This window comes from Saccostrea cucullata, unplaced genomic scaffold, assembly GCF_032062105.1.
Source record: "Saccostrea cucullata isolate Sc308-1 unplaced genomic scaffold, CSIRO_AGI_Scuc_v1 ctg1666, whole genome shotgun sequence".
Lineage (NCBI taxonomy): Eukaryota > Metazoa > Mollusca > Bivalvia > Ostreida > Ostreidae > Saccostrea > Saccostrea cuccullata.
The window spans coordinates 124,032-147,374 of NW_026923065.1; the positions used below are offsets into that span (position 1 = coordinate 124,032).

At 31.8% G+C, this 23,343-nt stretch overlaps 1 protein-coding gene across 2 annotated transcripts in view; it reads left to right on the forward strand.

Annotated features, from left to right (window-relative positions):
* LOC134263057 (uncharacterized) overlaps positions 1-18,542 on the forward strand; it is a 111,559-nt gene extending 93,017 nt beyond the window's left edge. For both annotated transcript variants that reach the window (XM_062745361.1, XM_062745362.1), the window contains exons 9-18: positions 3,718-3,908; positions 6,958-7,197; positions 7,344-7,458; positions 9,959-10,069; positions 10,484-10,594; positions 11,198-11,311; positions 12,995-13,114; positions 14,004-14,738; positions 14,866-15,010; positions 17,939-18,542. In XM_062745361.1, the coding sequence (XP_062601345.1) occupies positions 3,718-3,908; positions 6,958-7,197; positions 7,344-7,458; positions 9,959-10,069; positions 10,484-10,594; positions 11,198-11,311; positions 12,995-13,114; positions 14,004-14,738; positions 14,866-15,010; positions 17,939-18,128 (2,072 nt within the window). In that variant the 3' untranslated portion in view covers positions 18,129-18,542. The remainder of the gene's footprint in view (positions 1-3,717; positions 3,909-6,957; positions 7,198-7,343; positions 7,459-9,958; positions 10,070-10,483; positions 10,595-11,197; positions 11,312-12,994; positions 13,115-14,003; positions 14,739-14,865; positions 15,011-17,938) is intronic.
* The last annotated feature ends 4,801 nt before the right edge of the window (positions 18,543-23,343 follow it).

Consider the following 23,343-nt stretch of genomic DNA (forward strand, 5'->3'; position numbering starts at 1 on the left):
AAACCGAGGCCCGGTATAACAGCAGGTGTGGTACGATAAAGATCCCTCCCTGCTCAAAGGCCGTAAGTGCCGAGCAAAGGCCTAAATTTGCAGCCCTTCACCGGCAATGGTGACGTCTCCATATCAGTGAAATATTCTGAAGAGGGACGTTAAACAGTATACAATCAATCAATCAATCAAATAGTCTACACTAAGATACATAATTTTCTTTATTGGTTTTTCTTGTTTTTTGTGAATGATGTTCCAATGGTAACTAAAATTGAAATTTATGTAAAAGTCTTTAAAAGGCTACTGCTACATTTCTTATTGCAGTCTTGCCACAAAAGGAGACTAAATTAAGGATCATTATTCTATTTATTGCTGTTGCAAAGTTTCAAATCAAACTGCTAACTTTCCTTTGTTATAGTTATCCGGTAAGTACAAACCAGTAGAGCTACAGTTTCGACAGAGACTTCTAGTTATTCGATGTTCTTACATCCTTTACTTTTTATTACTTTTGTCGAGATGTTATTTACCACAGGTGTTGTGGATGTATATAAATTTGACAGCATGTAGTAATATTTTCATATATCATGATTTTGGGGTGATTTTTTATTTGGCACCTGATCCCACCTCTGATGTTTCGGAGGTCCATGTTTGCTTTGTTCCTATGTCGTATTGTTTTATTGACTTTGATACTGAATAATGTTCGTTAGTTCCATATCCTTCTTTTAATAGACCAGATCTTCCAACAAACTGTCGAAATTTCGAGCGACACTAATTGTGCTTGCTTTTATATAACCGAATGTTTTAAGGTCACCTGAGTTTACTTATAAAACATCTTGCTATCTCTTTTTCCCCGTCATCGTGCGTTGTGCGTTAATATTTAATCATGTTAGTTTCCTCTCTGAAACCGCTCAATCAATTTTGACATAAAGTATCTACAACCTCTAAAATTCATGCAATTCTTAAAAAATTTCTCGACGTTAAGCCGACAAACTGTTGGCATAATTGTAATACCCATTAAATCCTCGACCAACATTGTGAAATTCCTGGCCAAAGGGTAAGTGATTCAAAGGGTCAGTGACATAAAGTAACTACAACCACTTAAATTAATGCAATTTTTAAAACATTTCGTGACATCAGGCCGTCAAACTCTTGGCATGATAGTAATATCCATTGAATCTTCGACCGAAATTGTGAAATCCTTAGCCCTAGAACTATGAAGATTATATTTTGAAAATGCATTAGTTCTTTGAAAATCTTCTTTTCTGTCCCTGGGTATTAAATACCAATTACATGGTTTAGATTTAGCATTGGTACCTCTTCCAAAATTGTGAATTTGTTAATTTTATGGCCCCAGAGCCAGGGTTACTTGTGATTGAGTAGGGCTCTATTGATTATATAGATAAAATGCATTCTCTTTTCATCTTTTTCTGGGTATTTAAAGAAACTAACTATATACACAGTTATTATAAGCATGGATGTCTGTTCCAAAATTGTGAATTTTATGGCCCAAGGTTGGGGGTTCTGGTGTTGGTGTGGGACTATATAAATTATACCGTGCAAATGCATTATTTTTTTGAAAATCTTTTCTATTCCTGGATATAAAACAAACTAAATACAGACACAGTAATGATAAGGTTGGGTACTTCTTCCAAAATTGTGAATTTCGGGGTAAGGAATTCTTGTGTTAGTGTTTGATTATATACTAAGTATAACTTATACAGTGAAAATGCATTACCTATTCTCTGCTCCTGGGCATTAAACGAACTAGCTACATACATTGTAATGATAAGGAAGGTTGCTTCTTTCAAAATTCTGAATTTCATGGCCCCAAAGTTAGGGTTCTGGTGTAAGCGCGGGACTATATAAATTATAGATTGAAAATGCATCAATTCTTTGAAAATCATTTCCTGTGCCCCTGGGTAATAATCCCATTCAGATAAACTACCTATATAGAAAAGCTGAACAAGGGTGCCTCTTCCAGAATTTAAAATTTCAAGGCCCCTGTGTGAAGGTTTTTATAGAGGGATGGAACTTATATACTGAAAATAAATTAAAATTAATGCTTTGAAATCTGCTCGTTAGTATTAAGGAAACATTTATTAAGAGCAAATATGCATTTTGCGAAATTGTTAAATGTGTGACCTAAGGGCAAGGGTTCCTGTGGGGTAGGGGGCATTACTGATTATTACTGAATATTAAAGGGGTTTTTTTTTCTTTCTGAGCACCGATACCATTGATCGAACAGTCCTCTTATTGTAAAAGAAAATGAAGCTAGACTTTCCATTTGATTTGTCGTTTTTTTCAACGAAGAAAAGAACTCATTTTAATAAGAATAATTTTCATATAACTAAATCAGTTTCAAGTGATCAACGCTTAAAAAATATATAACTAAAGCTGAACATATCAATCCAATATGACAGTTGTATATGAATTCCGGATTAAAATTCATCATTTCCTTTTTTAAGATTTAAGTACAAAATGTTATTAAATTTTTCAATTCTTTTTGACATAATCAGAACATTTCAAATCGTACGAGGGGTTATCAAAAAGTTCGTGGACTAGCGTCATAAAACTAAAACCGCTTTAGGCACATTATTGAATTTTTAAAATATTTAGTTAGCATCATCTTTTCTATCTATAGAATAAATCATGAATGATAAATTCTTATTTTAATAAATAAGTAAAGTTTTTGTAAGCAATGGTATGTCCAGGCGGTGCAACCTCGTACACGACGTTTTTGCGACCTATGTGGAACTAAGAAAAACTCTTTTGATATGATCATTTGACATCCAAAATTCCCGTTAATACAGGTTTATGTCGGGACACAATTGTTCCATAAAATATAAAACTTTCACTTTATTCTGAAAGTTCTATGAAATGTTACGGTAAATTTTACACGGAACGTCCAAACAAATGAGGCATTGAAAATGATGTCAAAAGGGGGGGAGGGGTTTCCGTTTCCAACATTCTATAAAGTTTTGCCCCTGAAAAAACTGGTATAGACCTAAAATATGTTGAAACTTCTACAGAAAAATAATATGCATCCAGAGTACTTGTCTTTAATGTCAAAATAGAATCAGAGAGAAAAGGGATACACAGCTAATGTCGATTTGCAGTCAAGGTGTGAAAAATCAATCACGTCAAAAAATGACGTTAATCATGTGTTGTAGATATTAAACTCCCAAAAGCAAAATATGCCGGCAAAATCAAGCTCGGATCTTTCCTCGTGTATAAATCCATTTGGAATATTATGTTCATTGAAGGCCACTGTTCATGACACTGTAAAGTCATATAAACAAGGCAGGTTTAAGTCCTTACTTAGTTCCAGGGAATCTCATCAAAAAAGTGTATGAAGTAGAAGAAGCAGACATTTTAAAAAAAAACAATGACGTTATCGGACGTCATGAAAATAAACGACGAAAGCGCCGGGTGATCATATAATGTCGTTTTTATTTTATAATAATTTGGCAAATAATGAACATGTCGGGCTAAATTTTTCAACATGTCTTTATTTTTTTATTGTTTTATGTTCCATATAAATTTTGAAAGCACAGACTGCATAGTACTAATTTTATAGCCTCAGTCCACGAACTTTTTGATAACGCCTAGTATCTGAAGGCGTAATTTTTTTATAATTGCTTTAAGGACATTTTTGAAAGAATGAAAGTTTGAAATGCAGTGAAATTTTTTTTGCAGAAATTTACCATTTAACATGTCTTCTTATTTCAGGAAATTGCACATGTATCTCTAGATATGCTGGAAGTGATTGTTCTTTTGATTTATTCGGGCCTCCAGCAATATCTCTGATCTCCAATTTTGGTTTCTGTGACAAATCAGAAGAAGCCTGCGATGAAATAACACTGTATGGAAGATATTTCTTGGAGAATATGAATACACGTTGCTTTACAACTAGACAAAGGGTGATTTAACATTTACAATGATTCAAAAAATCGTTTGACAATGTTGTAACTTATTAGCCTAGTGAGGCCATCATCAAACTTAGATTTGAAACTTTCTTCCTTTTTTGATTGTTTGCTTAACATTCCTTCGGAAATTTTTCACTGTCAACGTCAAGATGTAGAATTTAATCCCACGAGGTAAAGATTACTACGCCACATTAAAACAAAATCCTTATCATCTTCGCAGGGAAGGGACTGTCTCTGTTAAAAAATGTTTAAAAAATATTTTCTTGAACAAACTGTATACCAGTAAAGTCCTTCGAATTTAGATTTACTCCGCACTCAGGGTTGTTAATTCATATGGGATATTTTATTGCACCAACATATGCCTTGATACGGGACCTCTGTTTCTAAGGTTTCATCCGAGATCTTGTACTCTAAAGTGGAAAGCGCTTGGCGATAGAACAGTTGCTAGATTCGTCCGATCAGTGTTGATCCTATCCGAGCGGGAAACTTTTACTCAAATTATGTATAAGTAATTTATACGTTTTCTTCTTAGCCCTTAATTAAATTCTCTGCAAGTCGATCAATTTTTTTTCTTACCCCTAACTTTTGGGGGAATGTTCCGAGACATTACTTAACAAGATGTGTTTATACAATTTAATATATTGGTACCAAAAGTAGGGTATTCTCACTGGAAATACAATTGTGAAATATGAATGTAGGCCAAGGTCAAAATTTTTTAAAAAGTAGGTCAAACTCCAAGGTCAAACGTTGTGCTATCAAACGAAAGGTCTTGTCACAAGGATTAAATATGTAAAGTATAAAAGCACTAGCCCTAACCCTTTAAATGAATTGGTCAAGGTTTACTTTTCAAAGTAGGTCAAAGTTCATACCAAGGTCAAAGGGTCAAAGTTCTTGGTATCCAAAGAGGGTCAAAAGGTCAAAGTAATTGGTATCCAATGAAACGTCTTGCCACATAGAATACATATGTAAAGTATGGAAATCCTAGTCCCAACCGTTCAGAAGTTATTGCTGAGGTTATTTTTTTATTACATAGGTCAAACTCTAATGTCAAGGTGAAAGACTCAAAGGCCTTGCTATCAAATGAAAGGTCTTGTCACAAGGATTAGATATGTAAAGTATGAAAGCAGAAACCCTTACCCTTTAAAAGATTTCGTCAAGGCTTGTATTTTAAAAGTAGGTCAAACTCCAAGGTCAAGGTCAAAGGGTCAAAGTTCTTGATATCGAATGAAGGATATTTTCACAAGGATTTCATAAATACAGTATGAAAGTCCTATATCTTACCGTTCAAAAGTAATGGCCAAGGTTAATGTTTTTCAAAAGTACAGAAATCTCCAAGGTGAAGGTCAAAGATCAAGATTGTTGGTATACAATGCAAGATCTTTCAACAAAAAATACATACGTGAAGTAAAAATGTCCTGGTACTTACTGTTTAAAAGATACTGCCAAAGTAAAAGTTTGAAATTTTTGGGTAAAAGTGGGTCAAACTCTAAGGTCAAGGCCAAAAGGTCAAATTTGGTGGTAGGTTACAACGCAAAGTGTAATAAATCTGGATTACTACATTTTGCGTTATTACATTTTGCGTCGAGATCAACGAAAAATTTAAATGAAACAAAATGAATATAATAACGCAAAATGTAACAGCACGATTTTTAGATTTTTACATTTTGCGTTATTACACTTTGCGTTGAGATCAACGCAAAACGTAATAACGTGCTTGATCATCGTTACATTTTACGTTACTTTATTATCTGCAATATGTAATAAAAGAATTTGTAATAGAACAATATGTAATGATTTTATTATTGCGTTTAACACAAACATCATAAAATTGATTTCAATGTGTACATTTAACCAACATGGGAAATACACTATACAAAATATTTAGAACCAAAACAATGAGGCCAACGTTATGGCTATAAATACATCTAAATATATCTTTTTTCTGACTTTGACTTTAGTTTTATTGAATGCACTGTACTTAATTATACAGCAATAATTTAACTTTGATTGGCATATTTTTGATAATTCAGTCATTAAAAATCTAACCAATACCACATTTTAATTACCAAAGATTGACCATAGGTTCATTAAATATTCGGCATGTGTAGATTGGTAAACAAATTAGAAGTGTATGAGTGTGTTAAGCGAGGAGGGGCAGGAATAGGGTGGGGTGATTACTTCGTATGTTTATCATTGTATTCCCATGGACTTGCAGGAAGAATTCATTTTATCATTGGATGGAGAGAGAAAGAGAGAGAGAGAGGAGGGAATTTTGTTTTCGCTTGACTGATTTAGATTCATTGCATTTGTCTATAAAAAGAAAAAACACACTGGTCAATAACCCCAAACCCCAAATAACACCGCCCACAAACACATGTTTCGAATTGGCAAAACCTATAATTTGAATAAATGTATTAAACTGATCTTAAATACATGTAGCTATTCAAATCAATATATTATAAAATTCATTAATGATAAGAAATTGCATTTATCTTTTTTTTCATTTTGTTTCATTTATTTTCATCGGCCACTACTCTTTTAAATTGTACTCAGTTTGTCTGACCAAAAAGTGTATCATTAAATTTTGCGTTCTTGCCCTTTGCTTAATCTCGACGCAAAATGCAACAACGCAAAATGTAATAATCCAAAAATCGTGTCAGTACATAAGCGTTATTACATTTTGCGCTTTTCTTGACGCAAAATGTAATGACGTGAAATGTAATAATCCTCAAAAGTGTGTTGTTACATTTTGCGTTGTTGCTTTCTGTGTTGATTTCGACGCAAAATGTAATAACGAAAATGTTATAACCCAGGTTTATTACATTTTGCGTTGTTATTTCATTTCGCGTTCTAACAGTGGTACCCAAAGAAAGGCCTTGTCACAAGGAATACACATAGCTCCACTAAATCAAACATTATATTTCCATTAAGTTATTGTTTTAAAACATTTCAAGAACGACAGAGCGTTTGCAAATAATTTTAGAAAGTACTCTAGCTCATATGTCTCATGAGAAACGAATTATCATTCTATGTGTAATTTTAGATCACAGAAAATGGTTCATACGTTGAGCTTGATTACTTTGAGAAAAAGTTAGAGGAAAGGACCCTTTTTGAAGGATATTGTCCATTAGAATATGCTTCAACACCAACGTGGGTAACATATTTTATCTTTAACGTCTCAAATGATGGCAGAAGCTTTACTGAAAACTACAATGTGTATACATATCAATCTCTATGTCAAGAATACCATAACAAAAGTGGAAAAATTTCATTCACTTTTAAGGTAAGCCAAAATACAGAAAGTGGATAAGTTAATAACGTATTTCGCCTTTTTGTTGAAGTAATTATATAACGTCAGGTGTATGATTTAATATCTTATAAAAAGTTCTGAATCTGAAATATTATTATTAATTTGAAACTGCATTATAGGAAGGCTATTGCTTTGTTGATGGTCGATGCATCGCCGATGGAAAAAGGAATCCCAAGAATAAGTGTGATATATGCAACGTTGCCAAGGATAAATACAGCTGGACTTTCAATGAGGGTACTTAAGAAATGAATTTAATTTTTGAAGATTCATGAGGTTATGAACTACGACGCTTCACGCCGGCATATTTCATGAAGCGCGTTAGCGCTTCATGATAAATATGCCGGCGTGAAGCGTTGTAGTTCATATACCTCATGAATCTTCAAAAAATTAAATTCATTTCTTATATTTACATTATTTTACTGATGACTTGCCATAAATTTACGCCGTTTAACTGTCATTTTTAAAACAAAACAGTGTGCACTATATTTTTTGACTTTTTGACGTCAAGAGCGGTATTATGACGTAACAATGGAGATATTCATGCTTATTCGTGATACATACCTAATGTAGTTCATGAGAAAATATACTGCATTTTATTTTGTAAAGAATCATAGGGGAAATTTATTGGAAATGTAAATATATTCATTTGAACTGTATTATTACGTGAATTTTAACCTAAGCCCCTTCTAGGTAATATTTATGTTAAGCATTTGTATACAATTCAGTGAAAGCGCTTAAGTGTTGCACATTTTAAGCCTTTCATTTTATAAGATTAAACTAGGTGTCTAAAGAAATATAGGAAATTAAATGGCTATATATAACGAACAGTGATCGATTTCAAAAAGTCTTCAACACAATCGAACATCTGAAATAAGAATATGGCTCACATTATATTTGATTAATTGCAGTTTTTAGCACCAAATATTCCGGTAATATTCTTTATTCAATTGGAATTTTGATATCTCAGTAAACTGAGCATATGTGTCTCTTTCAAATTTTTGTACATCATGGCTCCTTGTTTAAAAGTCCTGGCCCCGGGAGCATGAAACATCTTTAGCTGAAGTCAAAATCTTCATGCTGTACTTAAATTTTGTTGAAGGCAAACAGATCAAAATTGAAATGTGTTTCAATTTTGATTTAAATGTTGTTATTTGCAAATTTTTATATCAATTCAATTTTAAACATACATATTACATGCGAATGAAAATTTGACTTAAGGCCAAGTCAGTTTAATGATCCCGGAGCGTAGTTTTGTTGCAGGCCTTATTGATTAAATATGGAAAATGCAATTATTTTTAGAAGGCTTCTTTATCTGCTCTTGGTTGTTCTGGGTATTAACCAAACAAACTAAATGCATAGTTATGACTTTTTCAGATTTATTTACAAATAATATGGCCCCTAAATCGGAGATTCTGGTGTTTGGACTAACAAGCAAATAGAATAAAATCATTGATTTTTTTAAAAATGTATCTTCCCTGGGTATTAAACTATATGTATAGTTATAATAAAAAAAAACGGTGTATACTCATTTTTTCTTCTTTTTTTGAAATTCATATATTCTAGTATTGTGATTGTTTTTTTGTTTGTTATTTTTTTTTTTTACTAAACAGCAAAAATGCATCAATTTCTTGAATATCCTCCCCGTTCCCGAGTATAAAGCAGTTAAAATAATAACATGCAGAAGGATAAAACCTACGCTCAACTAGAACCTCGGGTCCCCCGCAAATAGTTCGTACGTGCTTAATTTCTGATGATAACATAGTTATGATGAGAAAAAGGTATAAAATTATTATATCAGGGTCCCTTGCTCCTGAGTTCTAGTGTTCTGGTGGGTTTCTATTTATTAATACTAGTAGTGCTTTAAGCTAAAAAAAAAAAATACTGATTATTTGACTATCTTGTTCTCTTTTCCTGGAAAATGAGCAGATAAACTAAGCACGTATATAAGCAAAGAATCATTCCAAAAATACTTTAAATTTGTGGAACACTTGACAAAATTTTCTATTGCTGGACTTGGCTCTTGAATTTTTACCATGTTACTAATACAATTAATTTCCCATTGTTGTACATCTATGATTATAATATACAATAATGGACTGTTTAGAAGGGAGACATCACCGATTATCAGCTTTTAATAGGATTGTCACCATGCGCGTGAGGGAGACACCACGAATTGCCTCACCTTACAGACAAAATTATGATAACTAAACCAATAAGATTGACTGTATAATTCTGAAGGATAATTATATTTATTATATCTTAAAAAGTGTAAATGAAGAGTCAAATCAAATAAAATATATAAAAGGATTTTTATAATTAAAAGTACAAAAATTACTTTTATAGCTTTTCATAATCAAGTAGAATTATTTATTATAGAGAAATAAAAATGAGAAAAAATCTGAAAATCTTTATACATTCAATGTTCATAGACCAAGAGAGTTAAATTTGAGAAAGAAAGAGATAGGATAACAAATATTGCTCACGTACTATTGTTTTATTAAGTTTACTTGATAATATTGACTACAGGGGTCAATTTGTCTAGCATAAAAATCTATTGAGGAGTACTATGCTACTTAATATGATGATTTTTTTAATTGTATTATTTCTTTTATATATATATATATATATATATATATATATATATATATATATATATATATATATATATATATATATATATATATATATATATATATATATATATATATATATATATATATATATTTGCTTTTAGGACATTGTTACATCAATGGAAGTTGCATTAAAGATGGAGAATTGAACATGAAAAATCCTTGTGAAATCTGTATTATAGAAAAAAGTGTTACTTCCTGGTCAATCAATTCAGGTACAACATCTTTATTTTTGTTACTTGAAATTGGCATGGTCCATATTTGCTTTCTTGTTTAAATATTCTGATGATTTATAATAAATAAATAATACATTATTTATTCTTATAATAAAAGCATGAACAATTTAAGCGTAAAAAATGATATTCAAGAATCTAGATATTGAAAGCTATATTTCATGACAAATCCTGCGGTAAAATTCTCCTTGTTAAATTGTTTAAATGATAAAAAAAAAAAACGTCATGGTTATGGATTTCTAACGCTTTGAACCAAAGCGCTACAATTCCATTCTTTTTTTAAAATGTGTTTTTTATCAACATACCGGCGGTATTATTACTTGAACATCTGAGGAGAACAGTAACATCAACTTTATGCAAATATTTCTAATATTGGCGCCTCTTGATTTAAAACAGAATTTTGTTTCATAAATGGCGTCTGTTACTTCGATGGCGAACGGAGAAAAAATAGTGGCTGTGAGATTTGCAACATCAATAAAACCAGAAATAAATGGACAGTTATTGAAGGTAATTTTATATACATTGTTTTTCTATGTAATTTGATCGATTGTTTGCATTAGATTTGGATACACGTAAATAAGAACACAAAACTCATATTTTTCATGCATATCAAAATTACGAGACAAATCGAGAAAAAAAACTTTAAAAGTTTATTCTAGAATTAGGAGGAAGCAGTTTTCATTTATTTACACGCGTAAAATGAGTGAAAAAAAAGTTGAGGAACTATATTAAAATATTATATTAAAGAAAAGTATATTGAAGTTACTGCTAAAATGCTTATTTCTGGGATTACTTTCGTACACAGAAAAACTAAGCTTCAGCAAATATTACAGACAAAATATAGCTATTTAACTTTGTAAAAGCTATAAAAGTTTCCGTGTTTGGGAGATTTAGTATTTTATTTCTTTAAAAAAAGTACTATATTTAACTATTGTTAATTACTATAATTTATTATACTTACACTAGAAAACTATAGTTAACAATAGTAACCTTTTGTTAGGGAGCAGTGTGTTAAATGAAATTAGGAAACTGTGCATTTTCTTTTTACTTTATCATTATTACATGTAGAAAATAGTTCTAATCGTTGCATTTTTCTCAAATTATTAACAGGTGGGTTTTGCTTCATAAACGGAAGTTGTGTACGCGACGGAGAACATGCTCCTCAGCAAGAATGCAAAGTTTGTAATCCTGCATCAAATATGTATGAATGGCACTTCGATTCAGGTATTGAAGATGAATAAAATAATTAATATAACATATTCAAATTTCAAGATCGTTGCAATTAACATGTTTGCATTTAAAATCTGCGTTAGGGCAAAAATAAATTGAGGAATTTATAAATGATTTTCAAAATGAATAGCGGTTTACCCTTAGGAGAGATATCTCGAGGAGGCTTAGGGATTTTACAATGAAATATTCGTTTGCTCGGTTACATTATCAATCTAAAAAAAGTTGTGTCACTTTAAATCCTATTATTGTGTAACTTGCGAAAAAATACTTTAGTTAACTGCAGATTACTACATTTAACTCAAAGTAATCACTTTAATACTTAAATAACAAGGAAACTTACTGTTTTGAGATTTTGAAAATCGAAATATCCTTAATTCAATCACGACAAACTTATCTAGAGGTTCTCTGTCCCCCACTTATGGACAAAAGAAGAGCATTATCGGATCCATGCAGAGGTGGGTCGGGGTACTTTGGCGGGTTTTTTTTAGATTGATAATGTAACCGAGCAAAAGAACAACACCAGGTCACGGTCATATCTTTTGTTTATTCAACAACAAATAAACGGCAATGGCATATGTTGAAAAAAGAATATGCATGAATTATAAAATATAACGTCAAATAGATAGAAAAAATGAAAAATAACATTAGACAATCGACATAGATTTCAATCATAAAAATGTTAGTTACAGATGGACATGATTTTTGGTCTGGAGACCTTCCCCTCTGAAAATGTCATTTGCATTAACCTATCTTACAAGCAGTACTTCTGAAAACTGCTTTGCAACGAGCTCGGCTCTATGGTTCTTATTTTGTATTCAATAGTTTGATACATGCATTTTTTGCATAATATCACCGATCTAAACTTCGTCACACTCTCATGGATTCGAATCCGCTGGTGGCAGTAAATCAATTTTTTCTTTGTTTCTCTTCTCAGTTTCTCATGGAATATCTCCAGGAAGTGTACCTCCTTTTTTTCGAACATCACATGAGTTTGCAATTTTGCGGGAAAACATTTTTTTAATGGAATTTAAATAACCTGAAGAATGGCTTAAAATATGAGAATGAAACTCACGGACGCGACAGAGCATTGCATGTAAATTTGCTGATCGACCTTCATTTTTTTTTCAACTGTTTTGTTTTTCAATATTTTTCATTAGGATTTACAGAGTTTATGGTGTGTTTTCTAGGAATTCTAGATATGTTTTCGATGTTTGATACATGAGTTTATTTCAAAGAAATGGCCGATCTAACCTTTATCAAACTATCGGGGTTTCGAATCTCGCTAGGATGCTGTATTGTTTTCTTTGTTTCTCTCTTTTTTGATTTTAATTGAAATTTCTCTCTTTTTAAACATGTATGGGAATTTTGTCCGATTTTTAAAAGCTTTTTAACAGAGATTCTGTGGAAAACCTTTAATAGTCATGATCTGTGTTGAAGATCTGTGATATATAAACGTACACCCAAAAAAATACATTCTGTGAATTATTTAATTGGAAGGTGTAACATATCGCTCTGGAGAAAAGTCGGTCGGAAGAAAAGTTGTTACCCATGCAATGGAAAAGCATCTAGTTATATTTAAAATCATGATAAAATATATAGTACAAATAATAATATAGATTAATCATTTAAGATCCGTACATTTTATTTTGTGTCCCTTTTTTCCTTTCAATTTTTTAGCTGCAGGCACTTATTGCATAATAAATGGAATATGTGTTAGCAAAGGGGAACGTGATACGCATAAAGGCTGTCGTATATGTAATCCGACATTAAACTACGAGGATTGGTCCATTGAGCCAGGTCTGACAATATTCAATTTACTTATTATTACAATTATTAAAGGACTTTTTATTTTTGCCTACTAAAAAAAATTAACTCTGAAGTACTTACGTAAAGGAATATGTTAACATTTATTTTGGATCATAGAAATATTTAGATAACGAACAGTTACTAAGCTAAAAAGTCCAAAACAAAACAGAATCGGGGCAGAGGAAACACGGCCTCTTAAAACAGAGTACTTCAGGTACCAAACAAATACTCATCACTATTATGGCCGTTCACACCCGCCATTGCGTTCCTTGTCATGATCAGGCAATCGTGAAACCCGTAGACAAATCAGTGTGAAAATGATTGCCTGACAATCAGTATTGATCATGACAAGGAGCAAAAGGTGGGTGTTACCGGTCGGCAGAGAATGTTCACTCCTCCATGGCACCTGTTCTCTAAAACTTCACCTGTGATGTTTTAGAGGTCCATGTTTACTCTGCTTTAATTTGGTATTGTTAAATGGACTATTGAGCTTGAAAAAGGTGACGCTGTTCAAATGTAATGAACACAACTTTTATAAAGAGAAATGCTGCATCAATGTTTTTTTTTAATTCAATTACATAAATTGCTTGCAAAATTTTTGGCATTACAGTCCCAAACCTGTCCATGACTGAATTGGTTTTCTATTAAGAATATATTTAAAAAAAAACAATGAAGTAAGAATAAACTGTATTAAGATCCTTTTACCCCCCCCCCCTCTTTTTTTTTTATTATCGTGTCAATTTTGCAATAATGTAATAATATATCTATCTTCATTCATTGTGTCGTCAAGAATACTTTCTTATCCATTAGCAGATAATTTAGATATTCAAATGAAAGGATTAAGTGGAAAAGGTTAATAGTATTGAAAAAAACTTTTCAGGTTGTAGTACAAGCACAGAATTAACTACCACAGAATCGTCGAGAGAAACGACGGAATCGCCCTCATTTTTAACCGTTGCCGAGACATCCGTATCTACAAAAGCCACAACAGAAGCCCCGAAATCAGTGGAATCATCAAAAACATCAGTATCAACTGCATTATGGAATGAATCAACTGCTTTGGAAACAACTACAGCAAATACAACCTTGCATGCAACACGAACAGACATAATAAAAGAGACAACGACAAAAAGAATAGAATCAACAGCAACAGAAAAAGTAACTAAGTCAGAGACAACAGCAGGAGCAACAACAATATCGAAAGCAAAGGAGAAAGAACAAGCTTACACAGAAGTAACAACAATGGAAACAATCCAAGATACTTTGATTGTAGAAAATACCACACTAACTAAAATTCAAGTCGATAAAACAACAACATCGGTGACAAATGACCCAACTGTAAAAGCAAAATTAAATTATTCGGTAACAACCAAAACAAAGACAATGAAAACAACACCAAGCCAAACCGTAGAACAGACAGTATCAAAGTTAATAACAAACCAAGTCTCAGATGAATTAACAACAAGAGCAACACCCGAAACAAAAACAGAAAAACCTACTGTGTTCACAAGCATAGGAAAAACCACTATACCAAAGACAACTACAGCTTCTTCTTCTTCAACAGAATCCACACATTTACTCAAATTTTCCGAATTTCTAACTTCTATTTCTACGTGTAAGAAAGATTAATTTTACCTTTATAATATACATTGTTTTAAAATCATCTTAACGTTTTTTTTCAAATATTTTATCTAATATTTTAATTATGGATCAGTGGGATTGTAAAGTGTTGCAACTTTCAGGTTGTGCCATGACAACAGATGATCCAAAATCACCGACACCGAATGCAGTACGTCAATATACCCTTTTAGTCGTGTCTGTTGCGGCGCCTCTTGCTTTTGTGCTTCTTATCATGGCAATTGTTGGTTTCATCAAATGCTATCGGAGGTAAGTAATTAAATTTTCTTTTTATTTTCATCTTTGAGCACTAAGTTTTCTAAAATCAACTGTAAATGTGAAGCTAGCGAACAGTCTCTGGAAATTGCAGAGGTGGAATCGTATGACTAGGAAGAGTAAACATCCACACCCGTATATGTACTCCGTAGTAAAATTCAGTATTATGACGAAGGCCCAATATTTGACCCAATGATAGGCTATATTTGCTAACAAAGTTATCATCACGACCATAGAATAAATCGAATGTACGACTTCAAACGAGTTGTTGGAATCTTTCTGACATCCCCTTATCAGTGAGTAGCAAGCCTTGCTTTCAAAATTAATCGTACTCAGAGCAACCTCTTAAGTAGCGTCTAAGTTGAATAAATGTATGCACGAAGACACATCATGAAAAATAACTTTCTACGAGCTTGTTGTAGAAGGAAAAATATATATGTCCAATTTTTTATGAGATTGTAATCTTCGCCCTTTTCATTTACATTTATGAGGAAATATAAGAAGGAAATTCTTTAAAATCATACGTCAGTTTTAAATATTTTTGATATTCCAAAGAGCCAATTTGAATTACCATATCTATATATTGGACTCCGAAACTTCATAAAAATCCTAACAAACAAAGATACATAGCGGGTTTCAGTAAATGTTCTACCAAGCCTCTTTCTTTACTCCTCACTAAATTAGTAACAGTAACAGTAGTGAAGGACAAACTTCAGGAGTATTGTGCAACAGTGGTGTAAATCAGATATGGATACATAAATTCCAAGGAACTTTTGAAAATTAGAAATCACAAAATTTTACCAAAATCAACAGCATTAAAACTTAGAACTTTTCAATTTTCCAACCATTCCACACGATCAATTAAAATCCAGGCTTTTTGATATCAGCTTTTTGATAGCAGCTTTTTCAATAAAAACGGAACTCATAAATTTACTCACCTTGTCATTGGTCATTTGCAAACTTATTTTGTTTAAAAACATTCTGATTGTATACAGAAGTACCATAACGTTGATATTAAAAAATGCTTGAGTTTCTGATTGACAATATATATGTGCTTTTTGGAGACCAGGTTTTCGATCGATCTATTGTAATTCCCATTGGTACCAATTGCACCCGTTAGTAGCAGACTATTATTGTATTCGTATGAAGCAGAATTTGTCCAAAATCTTATAAGTGAAAAGAAGAAAACACTTACTGTGGCCTTCAACCCGACATTTAGATATATCGACGAAGTATTGTCAATTAACAATGCTTATTTCCATTCTTATGTCGATATATCCCGATACATCCCGGTGAGCTTGAAATTAAAGATATCACAAAGTCTGACACATCTATTAGATATTTTACTTGAAAATGGTTATCTAACAACCAAGCTTTATGACAAGCGAGATGACTTTAATTTTTCAAATTGTCAACTTGCCTTACTTATGAAGCAATATACCTTCATCACTGCGGGGTTTATACCTCTCAGTTGATTCGATACGCAAGAGCATGCTCTACTTATGATCAATTTCTATTTAAACGAGATAAGTTATTGACAACCAAGTTACTGAAACAAGATTATCAACAGTCTTGTTTAAAGTCATCATTTCGTCACTTCTATGGTCGATACAATGATCTTGTCAGCAAATACAATTTGTCTTAAAGTTATATGCTGAGTGATGTTTTTTCATACTGTTAGGCCATTATTTACAAACTGAATTGACGACGAATTTCACAATAATTCCATTCTTATTTATTTTATACATTTATTGCACGATAGTGAGGGAAATATGAATACTTATTCAGCCAAGAAAAATCATATTCCCCGAGGGCTTCGCCCGAGGGGAATATGATATTTCTTGGCTGAATAAGTATTCATGTTTCCCGAACATTCATGCAATGAATTGTTTATTATACCGAAACAAGCAAAACCTTTGAAATAAACATAGACTTTCAAATTCGGCACCGCTCTCAAATTCACTCTCATTTTTAACGTAAAAGTTCCTGAAACCTTTTGACACATTTCTAATCAACACTTTTGTGACGTAAACCAGTTTACTGTGACGTTGACTACTCTCGGGAGTGTTCTTTTAACGAACGGTAACTATATTGCGGGAAAATACACTAAGTTCCGAAGAGGTGGAATATGATGAAAAGCATGCCGACGACCGGGAAATATGAAGTTTTGTGGCCCGATCACGTGATAATCTAGAACCAATCAGATAATGTGTTGTGTAGAATAATGATAATGAGGTATAATAATATTTATTGATACCTTGTGTTTTGATAGGACAAGAACAAATTTAAGAAAAAGTTTACACATTGATAAACTTTTCAATCAGAACTACTTTCTTGACCTAGCTTGTACATGTTGTATATATTAATAAATTAGTTTGTTGTACAAAAGAAATGAAACATTTGATTACTTCTAGACTGTTTTAGCTTAATTGTAATTTCAGAAACTTGAAATAAATAAAACAAAGCTGGCGACAAACAGGACTGACAGACGGTAATATTATGTTTACGTCACTGTCAGATCACGAATATGAATTTTACAAATCGCTGATGTCATATTTTCGACGTTCCTAATGCTTATACTAAGCAAATCAGTTCAGTTGGTATCGTTGTGATAGAGAAATGAAACGCACCTCAGACTTGCCTTTTCTGCATTAAATTCATATTTTTACATCACCTTTGAACAATCAGAGCAAATCAAGGGTGTCGGTCTGCTACTGTTGTTTTAAAGCGTTGCAGTAAATGTACGTGTTTTACTCTGCTCCTATTTTGTTTTTTGTAATGGACTTTTAAATTTGAATACTGTTCGTTATCTTCCTAAATTCCATTGATCAATTTACTCGTTTAATTTTTTGCTTCTTTATGAATTATTTCATATTTTATTGGTTCATGCATATGAATTTCTCATTTCAAATATTTTACTAGATCCCATGCTACTGTTATTCTGCAATCCAGTGATAACGCAGACTGCAAGCTGGATATGAAAGGACACACTTGGATGAGGCAAATGAATAAATTGTCTGCTGATGAGGTTTTCTGTGATTCAGAGTTTGGGGTGAGCAGCTCTGGTGACAAATATTCCAAATTCAGTGAAAACAACGAACCGTTTTCCTAATAAATTACCTTGAAAATAATTTATAAAACATGAACTGGAAAACACACAGAAGAAAAAAAAACAATGGCATATATATATAATGTTGTATCTACTTGGTAGATCCGACATTTAGGATATGCAGTGTTGTTGGTTTTTTTAGTGATATAGAATAGAATATTTATTCAACCAATTTGGGCCCACAGTGGAGCATACAGAGCAGTTCCAAAATCATCACAGTTATACATATACAGAAACAGAACAAAACAAATATTGTATAATGAACAGAGAGTTAGCTATCTTCTTTTAGGATGTATAAAATGTACATTATAAGTGGCCTATGTATAATATCTGCAATATGCCTATATTAAACTATGTTGTTTTCTCTTATTAAAATTTGCATTTAAAAGTTGGCATAATAAAACAACAAACTCAGAATCTTCATTTGACATAATCCATGTAAACAGGTCGACATTATTAAGCAGTATCAAATTAGGAAAGGTTTCAAAGATTTTATTTAAAAACTCTCTTCTTGAGTCATTATAAAGTGGACATTCTAGCAAAAAATGCAATTCATCCTCAGTTGGACTTGAGGTGCAGTAACGACAGATTCTCTCACACCTGGGAAGAATTTCATTTTTACCACATTTATTAAGTTTTCCTTCATATCTACCCGTTTCTACCCTTAAACAATGATAACTAATTCTGAATTTTGCGAGAATTACCCGATTGACTCGGTTTTTCATATTCAAGTATTTTTCAAAATAAAAAGACCTTTTATACTTAAAATATGAATTTAATTTACCAAAGCCTTCCAAATAATTTGTACGAATATCATTCCAACTGTTTAAAAAACTATTATGTAGTTGTCTTTTCATGTACAATTTAAACTTGTTTTCACTTAGTTTTTCGCAAAGGGACAAATTAATATTAAGCTTTTCACTGTAGAATAATATACTGGAGTACTAATCACTGTTAATGATGTTTGATTTGCACTCATTGAGAGCTGCTTTCAGTAGGTTAGATGATGTATTTTCTAGTCTAAACCAGTACATGAATATTTGCTTTAACATGTCTATATATAATGGGTACCTCCCTAGTTCAGAATAGATTCCTACATTTGTACAAGATTTAGATACACCCATTATATATTTACAGAATTTCATATTGAGTTTTTCAACTTCCCAATCTTTAAATATATCAAAAAGAGGAATATTTTTCCTTTTTGGAGTAACATTAATAATTCTCCAGTTCTCACAGACATATAAAGCTATAGGTTTAATACAGTGATCAAATATATGTAAAAATGTTTTTAAGGAGGGGTTAGCATTTTTTACATCCCTATAGAATTTAAAGCATGCCTTTAAACTTTTCTGATACAGTTGTTTTTGGCTTCAGTAAACTTTCCATTGTTTTCAAGAGTTATCCCTAAATATTTATTTTGTTTTACACATTCTATAATGTCATTACCAAGTTGGAATTCTTCCTTCAGTAATTTACCAGAGTTATTAAAAATTATTACCTTTGTTTTTTTATGTTTACTTCTAGACACCACTCATTACAGTAATCATGGAGGAGATTGAGTTTACATTGAAGATCTGATTTTGAATTGGATAATAGAACAAGGTCATCTGCATACAGGAGACATGAAATCATTTCTTTATCTAGAGTAACAGAAACAGAATTATGATCCAAAATACTTGGGAGGCCATTTATAAAGAGTTTAAACAAATTTGGACTAAGGACATCCCCTTGTCTGACCCCAACCCCAGATGTGAAAAAATCTGTTATTTTATCATTTACTTTCACACTTGATCTATCATTCTTATACATAGATTTTAAAATTCTGTAAAAATACCCATTTATATCCTTTGATTGCAGTTTATACATAATGCCAACATGAATAACTTTATCAAAAGCCTTTCGAAAATCAACAAAACAGGCATATAATTTCTTATCACCAGTCTTGAGATATTTGTTGAGCAAACATTTCAACACAAACATATGATCTGAAGTGCGAGATTTCTTGGAGAAACCTCTCTGTGATTTATGAATAGTATCATTTTCCAGCAAAAAATTGTCAAGTCTATTATTCAATATTAAGTTAAATAATTTTCAAATACTATTGTTAATAGCTATGCCTCTGAAATTTTCTGGCTTATTTGGATCATCAGATTTGAATAGAGGACAAATAAAACTTTCTGACCATTTTGAAGGATACTCTCCAGATGTCAATATAGCATTAAACAGTTTTAACAAGCAAGGATTGATGAAGTGTTGTGATGCTTTAAGCATTTCATTTGAGATATTGTCTAATCCAGGTGTTTTTTTTTTAACTTAAGCTTAGAAAATGCTTCTTGTAATTCTGTGTTTGTAAATTTTTTGTCTATCATAGAGAAACTGTAATTATTATCTTCCAATACTTTTAACTTTTCCTCTAAAACATCTATTTTTTTTTCATTTTGTCTGAAACAGAAGTAAGATCTAAAAAATATTGGAACCAAGTATCACCCTCGATGCAGTTTGGATCATCTCTTTTTTCGTTCCGCAGCTGGTTCACTAAGGACCAGTATTCCTTAGGATTATTAGACTCTAAATCATCAAGCTGGTTTAAAATGTTTTGTTTAAATTCTCTTCTCTTTTTTTTCCTTAGTTTTGAATATTGTTTGTTTAATATTAATTTAAAAAAGGAACCTCGCACTTTTGGATCTTTAGGGAAGCGAGACAGTGTTAATGCTTTATTTTGAACAAGTTTTTTCATTTTCAATAGGTCTTGATCAAACCATTTCTTGTTTTGCGTTTTCATTTTAAATTTCTTTTTTTCTGTGGTGAAGCTATACAAACTTTATCATAAATCATATGTACTTTGTTAGTGGCATTATTTATTCCAAAATTGTCTAGAGGGATTTCTTCATCTAAGAACTATCTCATTTCCTTTTGTACTACAGGATGTGCAAAAGTCTCTTGAAAATTTAGTGCATTGTTTGCATTCCATACATAACGCAGAGGAAAATCATGTATATATATATATATATATTAACTGTTTTAAAACTTTAATTGATGCACATTATTGAATTAATATCATATATATATATATATATATTATACACTTCCTGTCAAGGGTTTGGCGAAACAGTTATTCCAATAATCACCAGTGGATAAAAGTTTTATTATACTGATGTATATAATTATTTTTGAAGATTGGATTTGCCTACAGCAGTGCCATAATCAAAACATGAAAAGAATAATTATAATAAAATCCTTAACATTGCTAGAATGAGCCGAAATCCTGATGACGTCACAATGCTACTGAAGTCAGGATGAAATCATCAGTCAAAAGATTGATGAAAGGAAATCAGAATTTGCAGCAAAAATGGCATAAAAATGTTTCATCTACTCCCGGTCGATATTTAACGTCACAAACACAACGTGATGGCATAATAGGCACAGTAAGCATTTGGCAGAGAAATTCATTTATAAACAACTGATAAAACGTAAATGTTTCATCGGTGGGGTAAATTCGTTACATAGTCTTTTAGTGACAGGGTATGGGGTGATACCGCCTTGCCAGGTATGAAATTTACCAACCAGGTAACCATACCCTGTCACTAAAAGACTATGTAACAAATATTACTTCACCTCGGTTGATTTTTCTATGCAATTCTGGCTTACGATTGGTTGAAGTTTCTCACGTGAAGGAGGTGAATTACTTATACCCGGTCAGTTGTAAATCTATACTCGGTCGATGTATTACGTAACAAACATAAACGACTATGTAACGAACTGTTTTTTTTATAATAAGATCTTGTAAAAGTTTACAGTGATTAAAATTTCCGAAACATGATTTCATTTTAAGCATATTTTACTAGCTTACCAAAGATAAAGAAAACGGGGTAAGAACTCTCTTATCAGAAAAAAACAAAAGAAAAACCAAGAGTGACAGGGAACTCAAAGATTATTCAGTCACTTCAGAATTATTCCATGACTATGAATGTGTAAATGAAGAAATTACACTGCTTTCTGTCAGTGTTTATGTATTGCATTTTCTTTCTTAAAATAGAGGTAACTCAGGTGTAAACAACTATTGGATTTTTTTCCACAAGAGTCAAAGAAAAAGATTGGTTTCATGGTATGAAAACTTAAGGGTTTCATCATGTCTTTTGCTGAATTTATCTTCAAACCCTAACCCAGACATGCTCTTCAAAGACGAAGAGACCAAAATGTTAAAATGTTATATGGGGTTGAAAATAGCACTTAAAGCACAAATATTTTGGTAGTAACATACACGGTGATAGTGATAAAGAGACATAAAACTTGTAACATTTTAAGATAGCAGTTGAATATAAAGAGAAATAAATCCATCCCAATTGTTTATACCATCCAGCTACAAATATGAGGCTAACTAAAAGCGAGACTGTTAATATTCTTGTTTCTCCAACTTATTTGCCATTAGCTTGCCTTCTTTTATAAGAAGCAATTGTATTCGATTAATCTTACATCAACTGTGAATGGGTATTGGAAGGTCGCGTCAAGGATCATTTTCAATCTACAGTTTTATGTTGTACTTGCACAGATTTGAAATATTTTCTCATTCAACCACAGAACCAATAGGATGATCATTTATTTTGGCCTTAATTTGCGATGAAGCAATATAATTTTCTTAAAAATTCATGTGGTTTCATCAACTTGCAATTGAGTTAATTTTCAAACTCAATATTTATTAAACAAAATCAAACTCAAGCTGTGGAGGAGTAAACAACATTTTAATATAGGTACATTACAAATTACCATAGAAAATCTTACTATAGAAAAAAACATCTCTCACTAACTCACTGAGACAAGATGAACAACTTATTACTACAGATACAAAACGTCATGGTGTTCGTCTCTGATCGGCGGTCACTATCCAGGTGTTGACCACCTTAATATTATCAGTGGACAAACCGGGAGTATACCACCTTAAATATCATCGGCAGAAAAATCTGGTAGTGTGCCACCTTAAATATCATAATGTTAGGAGTACAACAAATCACAGCCGTTAACAAACTATACAAAGAAGTAAAAACTGTCTAACTTTCAACACTATGTAGAATGGAGATTAAAAAATCTAATTAGATGTAAATATGTAGATCAATCATTACACAAGATTCATAGTTAATCAGGTACTTATTAACCCTAAAAAGATGTAAATTCTTTTTAGTAAAATAAATATTGCACAATATTGTTTATCACATTTGTA